Source organism: Mesoplodon mirus (genome assembly GCF_964341445.2).
Source record: "Mesoplodon mirus genome assembly, chromosome: 3".
Taxonomy (NCBI): domain Eukaryota; kingdom Metazoa; phylum Chordata; class Mammalia; order Artiodactyla; family Ziphiidae; genus Mesoplodon; species Mesoplodon mirus.
The window spans coordinates 41,823,332-41,831,401 of record NC_138978.1 but is presented as its reverse complement, the minus strand read 5'-3'; the positions used below and the strand labels follow the sequence as shown (position 1 = coordinate 41,831,401).

The following is an 8,070-nucleotide window of genomic DNA, read 5'->3' as shown; positions in this document are numbered from 1 at the left end:
TGTCTGAAGCAGCGCTAAGCCTTTCTTGAGGCTCCATCCTGTGCCTGGGACTGTGCTTGTCCTGCCAGAGTTAGTAACAAAGAAAAATGGCGCCTCCATCCACAGTCCTCATGTTCTTCGAGCAGAAGGCTTCTGTGCGCGTTGCCTTAGTAATCCTCAGAACCAGACTCAGAGGACTGTATGGGGAGGGCCTTTAGAAATTCCCAAGGAGGTGGCAGAGGGAGGTCTGAGTGTCAGGGCAGAAGACTGGGCGCTGCTGCCAGCTTTGCTCCCTGGGGGAGCAGAGAGCCGAGATGGGGTGCGGGGCTCTCCCCTGTGGGGGCAGGTCATGGGCCAGGCTGCCAGGTGTTCTGCACCGTGAATCCTCCGTGTCAACGAGGACATACTTTTTGTTGATGGTCCTTCCTTTGCAGGAACCCTTACCATCCTCACATCCCCTCTTCATCTACCCAGTGTGGGATGGGCTGGATAAATTGGCCTGCAGAATCTGAGCCTTTTGACCCAAAGTCTCCTTGTCCCTGGGGACTGGGAACCAGGGTGTGACTTTTGTCTTTGGACTCCAGCCCCACCCTGGTCAATCCTCCAGGTTGGCCCAGCAGGGACGTGACTTACAGGAGCTTCCTGGACCCGAGTATTCCACCGATCCCACTCCCCAGGTCCACCTGGCAAGGCCTCTCTCATCCACAGCTCTGCTTAAATGCTACTGTGCCTACTTGGGTTTTGCTGGCATTATTGTGCACTTACTAAGTAAATACTTTCTGAGAAGCTCACAGGCATTATCTCATTTAATTCTCAGAGCAGTTATATGAGGTAAGGTGCTATTTCACCCCACTTAACATGAAAAACCAAGCAGAAAAAGGAAAAAAATAGCTTGCCCACAGCTGTAGAGCTAGGAAGGTAGAACTGGAATGCTTCCCAGAGAGACGTGATACCCAGAGCTGTGCTACCTGGGTTCAAATCCCAGCTCTTCCACTTACTGGCCTTGGGCTCTGGGCAAGTTACATAATCTCTGAGGGTCTCAGTTTCTTAAACCAAAAATTGGGCAGGCTAGTGCTTACCTTGTGGTGCTACTGTGAAAGTTACAAATAAATAAATGTAAAGTGTTTAGAGCAGTTCCAAGCACACATAGTAAGTGCTCAATAAATATTACAGTAGCCGTGATGGTTGTAGTTACTTTTATTGTTGTCTCCTGGGGCAGAATTGCTCAACTGGGCCCCAGTGATGGAGATGAGGAAACCTTCTTCTTGGCTTGTGTGGGTGGAGATGTGTCTGGCCTTTCCACACGGGGCTGGCCTCTGGCCCTTTGTGGGATCCTCCTGCTGGCAGGGCCCCTGTCCCCACGGGGCAGCTGTTACGCCACGGGAAGAGCCAGGTTGGGGACTGGGGCCCTGGGTCCTAGTCCTTCCTCTACCACTGTTCACTAGGTGACCTTGGGAAGTCCCTTGCTCTTTCTGGGGACCAGGCCATGTGCCTGGCTCTGCTGGGCAGAGGCAGACATGCTGAGGGAGGCTCTGGGGCGTGGAACTGTGGCAGCCAGAGCCCCAGCTCTAGGGCTCACGTGCGGGCTGCCCTTAGGAGAGGGCTGGAGTGTCCTGGACCTCAGGCTTCTTGCCTCAAATCCAGTCTCGGCAGGCCTCGGCCCCAGCCCGTCCTGATTCAAGTGGACCCTGAGGACTCCTGTCTGAGCTCCGTCTGGGGGCTCAGGTACAGGGATGGAGTCTTTCTCCCTCCAAGTGTCCACCTGCCTGAGCTCTGAGGGCCCCTCCTCCCTTCTGGCTGACTGCCCCTCTCCAGATCCAGCTCGGTGAACAGCAGTGCCCTAGTCCCATGCCAACTGCTCCAGCTGCTGAGGTCTGAGGGGAGCAGTGAGAAGCAAGGTCCCCCCACGGCTGGCACTCTTGTTGCCATGGTAGCAGTTGCCTTGGAAGCCACTTCCCCGACTTCAGCTTCTAAACAGTCCGGGAAAGCTGCCTGTCCCCCAGGGGATCAGTGAATTAATCAAGCTCTTTTCCAGGGTCCTCACCCCTCAAGGAAAATAAACAGAACTAAACCAAGCTGAGGCCTTTTCACTCACTCTTTCTCCCCACCCCCATGCCACCTTGGACTTGGTGCTTCCAGGAAGGAGAGAGCCTAGGCAGGCACCCTCCAGCCCTGGCCTCCCTGTCAGACAAAGAGATTTTGTGACAGAATTCAGCAGTGACTCACGGCCTAGCCACACTCTGGATCCGGGGGCCTGGAGGACCGAGGCTTCAGCTAGGAGGGCTCTGAGCGTGGGGATGGGGATGTGTGGGGTGGTCAGGCTCTAGAGCCTTGGGCTCCCATCTCATCCACCTGTGCCAGTAAGCTCATCACCCAAGGGCAAGCGTGCACTTTCTTTTTCAGAGCTGGTACGGCCAGTATTCAGGAGAGAATTGGCAAGTCTCCCTCTCTACATTTGTGATCAACAGAGGAGCAGGTGTCACAGGTTTCCAGTAGCCTTTAGTGACCCTCCTGTCACATGGGAACGACGCAGGCCTCGACTGATTCTTCTGAATACCATGTCTCCCTCTGATGATGGGGTTGCCAATTCCTCCCACCTCAAATAAGATAATTTAGAGATGTGCTAGCGTACTTCCCAGCTGAGCGGGGAATCTGGACGTTGGGTTCCATCATGGACTCTGAAGCCATCCTTCCACCTCCCCATGTCTTGGTTTCCCCATCTGTTCTGGAAAGGAGCTGGGAGGTCCTGTGATCTTGTAACTGATGGTGGCTTAGTGTGTCTCTCCTCCATATGCTCTGCTCTGCCCCTGTGCCCTGAGGGATTTACAGTGTCAAAGGAAAACTCTAATTTAGAATTTGTCTCCAGTTTTTAGAGGTCAGGGTGTTCTGGAATCTGAAACTCACCATGCGCAGGCACCCCTGACTCTGGCCCCTGCCATCCCCATCCCCATTCACCAGATGAGCAAAGTGAGTCCCACAGTGCAACGTTCCCACCTCGGAGATGTGGCTGGGGAGCCTCTGTCTTGCTGATGATATGGGAGCGTCGCCCTCAGCCTGACACCAGGAGAGGAGCCGGCACAGGCCCTGCCCGGCCAGAGTTATGCAAACACTTAATAGGGGCCGGGGGCATGGTGGAGGGTGTTCAGGTTCCCAAAGCTTCATGTCTCAGGAACACGTTTTCATGGACAACTATTTTGATGGCTCCTTCTAAAACTAGTCAGTGGGGGATAAATTATGTGTGACAGAGACATGGGTTGTCATTTGATGCCTAATTAGAGGAATAATCAGACCTCATCCTGGCGAGAGGCACAGGGGATGTTGGCAGCAGCAGCTGTGGCTGGGACGCCACCTCCAGGGCCTTCCTCATATGGGGGCTGGGAACACGGCCCTGGGGCCCATCGGTGCTCTGCAGTCACCCCTCCTCTCTTCACACCTTTGAGTTCACACGTGTCCCCACCCAGGCCTCACTCCAGCTTCCTGACAGGGCCTTCCCTCAGCTGAAGCTCAGTCAGATGACCCTGGCCTTCCCAGGATCCTACCCCCACCCAGGAAAGACTCCTGTTAGAGACAGAGGTCCCATGGTGCCCGCGGCCCTCCTCTTTGCCAACCCGAGGTGGTCGTACAGGTCCAAGCCCTCCCTGAGCTCTGTCCTTGTGTCCAGAAGCCCAGCCCAGGTGCCCACTAGCCATTCAGTGGTGCTCACTCCCTGAACCTGTCCTCAGGGGGCTCACCATCTACAGAGGAGACAGAGTGTAGGGACAGGTGGCAGGCACTTCCGTGTGGGGATGCAGCCATCAGGTGCCATCAGGAATGGCTCTGCAGAGTTGGGGCTGCCCAAGCAGGGTTCTGCAGGATGAGGGTTCTCCAGATGGCAGAGGCCAGGTACACACTCAGCAGAAGGGCCGCAGAGGAGAAGGGGGGTGCCGGGAGCAGGAGGAGCTGTGGAGGCAGGTGGAGGCCAGAGGCCTTGGGCCTGGATGCATCTGATGGCAGACATGGAGTGGAGAGACTGGAGATCTAAAGAGAGGCCAGTGGGGCTGGTGATGGGACCCTGGGAACTGTGCCGATTCATTAACGGCCAGAGAATGCAATTAGTGATGAGGGCTGGCACTGGGGGTGCGGGGCCAGGCTGGGCCGGGTTACCGCTGCCCGGCCTTGACTTGGTGGCTTCTGCAAGTAGGTCAGACAGGCTGGGCACAGCTCAGCCCAGAGGTCAGGAGGCGCCAGCGTTGTCCCTGTCTCCTGACCCCGACTGCTGACACCCAGCCCCTGCCAGTTCCTCTTCCCAACCCTAGGCCCCTCGCTTGCATGTGTTTCCTCCCACCCCTGCACCCACCACTGTTCTTCCCTGTCAGCCCCCCGCCCAGGATCCCAAGGCAGATGGAAGGGCTCACCTTCTCAGCCCACTGGCAACTGAAAGGAAGCCTACCTGAGGAGAAGAGAGTCGCCTGAGATCGTCCTCAAACTAGGACCTCTCAGCCCTGCCTGGGGGCCCAGAGGTTGATGGGAGCGGGGAGGGGAGAGAGGCGGGGTTAGCGAGGGGACTTGGAAGGACCCTCTTCCACTCCTCCTCCTGTCCCCATCGCTGTTCCTGTCTCCTGAGCCTCGTCCAGGTCTCCTTCCATGCCTCTGTCTCTGAGTCCCCAAGCAGAGGCCCCCAAGTGCACCTCCAACCAAAGGGACAGCAGAGTGGGTCCTGAGCATGTGGCCAAGGAGTCTCCTCACATCTGTGGCTGCCGAGCCGCATGTGAAGCCACCCACTCATCCTGCCCCGTACAGGACTAACAGTGGAACCTGGGCTGACTGCCCTAGTGGGCCTGTGGGCAGCAGCTCACATTGCAACCTCATAAATAACTAACTCAGCACCTCCTGCCGCCTGCATCTCTGAGGAAGCCACGTCCTCTGGACCACTCCCCCCTCCCACCTCCATTGCTTTAAACTTTAATAGGCCGAGGCTCAGTGGCAGCTGAGCAGGCTCCAGGGAGCTGGGGCAGGAGGTCCTGGGCAGGGGAGCTCGGGCTGAGCTCTCCCGAGAGGAGGCTGACAGGGGAGGACCCCGTGGGGCAGTCCCAGCTCTCCAGAACTCTGGCAGCCAAGGCAGGATGTGACCAGGCAGAAGTTCCAAGAGTGGCTTCCAGCTTCAGGGGCCTTTAGGGGAGGAAGAGTAAGCTGGGGCGACCTGGGAGAGATCCTAGCTAAGACTATTGTCGGATAGGGTTGCAGATAAAGCCAAGGGTTACCAGCCCAGAATCTTACTGCCCAGAAACTCCCTCCCTAAAGGTGGAGCTCCAGCAAGGAGACATCCGAGAGGACTGAGACCTCCAGGGCTCTTCGGGGGAAAAGGCTCCGCTGGCTGGAGACTGTGCCCCGGGTGGGCCTGCATGGACATCCCCATCAGCAGCAGAGACTTCCGCTGCCTGCAGCTGGCCTGCGTGGCCCTCGGCCTGGTGGCCGGCAGCATCATCATTGGTGTCTCCGTGTCCAAAGCTGCAGCTGCCGTGGGTGGAATCTTTATTGGTGCCGCTGCTCTGGGTGAGCAGGTGCTGGGCTCGGAGAGGGAGCCGGGGCCATGGTCAGGTGAACAAGAAATGGAGGCAAGAGCTGGGTAATCAGGAATATGGTTGGGGAGGATGGAAGCAAGAGGTGTGAGCAAGGCAGCCATGGGGGGCACAGGGAGGGAGAGGGAGATTGGGGTGAGATTCCTGCAGCGCACTGCAGGGGTCAGGAGGTGTGGAGGAGGCGCTGGCGACCACCTCTTGGGCTACTCCAGCTCCGGCTCCGAGTCCCAAGCCCTGGGCTCTTGGGTTAGTGTGGGACTCATAAGCCTGCTGGGGCTGAGTTGATGGGGGGCAGGTGGAAGAGGACAGAGTTCTCTGTGGGACCCTCCTTGAGCCAGGACAGGATCCAGCTCAGAGAGAGGGCTTCCTTTTCTTTTCCCAAATGTCACAGCAGCAGATCTGTCTGTCCAGGCATCTATCCGTCTATCTGGGCCAGTTCCACTCACCTCCCCACAGCGGTGTTGGGTACCATCCCTCGCCCCACTCCGCCACCCTGGGCTACAAGCAGAACCAGAAGCACGAGGCTGGTGGGCTCTGGGCATCTGTACCTGTGAACTCAGGCCAAGGGCCACAGACCCTTGGGAGTGGGCGGAGCAGGACCCGCTCTTCTGCTACCCCCTCCCCAGGTCTGGGTGAAAAGGAGCACATGAGGAGCACCCCCAGTCCTGCCCTGGGGGCCCTAGGGGAGGGTGGGGCATCAGAGAGTTGGGGAGTGTCAGTGGGCCCATTTCCAGCCAGCTGGGAAGGAAGAAGGCCAACCTGCTCATCACCTGGGCAGTGTGGAGCCGGGAGCCTGGGCCTTCACAGCCTGTAGCCCCTTCCGCAGAAGGCACTGCTCCCCAACCCCTCCTGGGGCCGGGTATTGGGGAACCTACCACGCACACACTCACAGGCTCATTTACACACCCACAGTCCCAACCCTGCCACTGGGGTTCCTCCCATACTCACCCATAATCCACCCCCAGGCTCACAGCCCACAGCTTCACGCAGCTCGGACTAAACAGCCTCCCTCCCCATCACGGAACCCCTCTGCGTCTCTCTTCTCAGGGCTCCTCGTCTTGGCCTACCCCTTCCTGAAGGCTCGGTTCAACCTGGACCACATCCTGCCTACGATAGGTGAGTCCTCTCCCTGGCCCCCAGCAGACCCCCCTGCCAAGGACTGGGTGAGACACTTTGTTTGTAAGTCTGTGGCCCACTCTGCAGTGGAGCCGAGCCCACGTGTGTCGCTGGTACTGGCTGCGTGTGAGACCTTAGGACCCTTGTACAGCTCCCCTCCTCTTCTCAGCTCCCCACATATGTGCTCCCATCTCCATCAATCCTGTGGGGCTACGTATCCCTGGGTCTCCCCGGGACCTCCACCTCCTTAAAAATCTGCCACCTTCTCCTTCCAGGGCCCATTTCTTCCACCTTCGCTCCTCTCCCCAGTTCAGCTCAGATCATGTGGGAGACGTAAAGGAATGTAGTGGAGCAAAGACAGCAGCAGGGGTGGAGAGTAGACAATAGGAAGGACTTCCCTTCCCAAAACTGGACTTGACCTGAGAATGGCTTGGTAACCAGGGGGCCTGGGGTGGTCTCATCCTACAGGGAGCCTGAGAATCCACCCCCAGCCAGGGCCAGACCACGGGGAAGGAAGATCCAGCGCCAATGGTAATAAAGAAGGTAAGTCCCAGAAATCCCAGAGTCCATCTGCCATCTTCCCCCTCTGGGTACACAGCTCTGTGGGGCCCCAGAGAAACCTTGAGGGAAGTGCAGAGGGGACTTCTCCAATCACAGGGAAGCAGCAGCGTTGGGTATTTCTTCCATGAGCTTAGTCCAAACCCTTCTTGCTCCCAGCTGAGCTCAGCTCCTCTGGTCCCCAGGGTTTCTCTGTCAGGCCCAGCATGGCACCACACTGCCCCCTTCCCTCCCCTAGACCCCATGCCCGCTTATTTTCTCACTCTCCTCTCCCATTGTGGAATCCAACTCTCAGAGCTGGTACCTGAAACTGGGCATCTCCCTCCTCCCTCATCCCCACACACTGGAAGATGCCAGAGCAAGAGTTTCTCAAAGACGCCTCCACCCTCAGTGTCTGCAGCCAGTGGCAGTGCTTAGTGCTCAGCAGAAGCTTCCATTCCAGACACTCTGCCAAGCACTTTACATGTGTTAATTTGTTTCATTCTCAGAACAGCCATATGAGGCAGGTGCTATAATTAGCCCCACTTTATATATGGGGCAACTGAGGCACAGGGAGATTACATGAGGCAGCCGGGAAGTGGTGCGGCCAGAAACCAGGCCTTCAGCCCCGAGTCCTGCCTCTAACACCCACATCATGCTGCTGTCCTCCAGAAGGGCCACTCTGACAATCCGCGCCTCCCTCCCTCCCCATTCTAGCCCGCTCTGACCGTGGGTCCCTCTGGGTGGCTCTGACCCGGGACCTGTCTACTCAGCAAGCCCTGTCCTGGTCTCTCCCGCAGGAGCCCGCAGCAGCCTGTCCACCGTGAGCAGGACCCTGGAGAAGCTGAAGCCAGGGGGCCGGGGGGCTGGGGAGGGCTGA

The 8,070-nt window shown here is 57.9% G+C and overlaps 1 protein-coding gene across 2 annotated transcripts; it reads left to right on the top strand.

Moving 5' to 3' along the window:
- Positions 1-5,360: 5,360 nt before the first annotated feature.
- Positions 5,361-8,070, top strand: KNCN (kinocilin; the record flags this gene model as incomplete). 2 transcript variants are annotated; one of them, XM_082612919.1, is made up of 4 exons in its annotated part: positions 5,361-5,511; positions 6,585-6,653; positions 7,122-7,196; positions 7,991-8,070. In XM_082612919.1, 4 exons carry the CDS (start codon positions 5,361-5,363, stop codon positions 8,068-8,070), a joined length of 375 nt encoding a protein of 124 aa, XP_082469045.1. The 2 variants fall into 2 exon arrangements, with proteins under 2 accessions (XP_082469045.1, XP_082469044.1); XM_082612918.1 differs by having other exon boundaries at positions 7,095-7,196.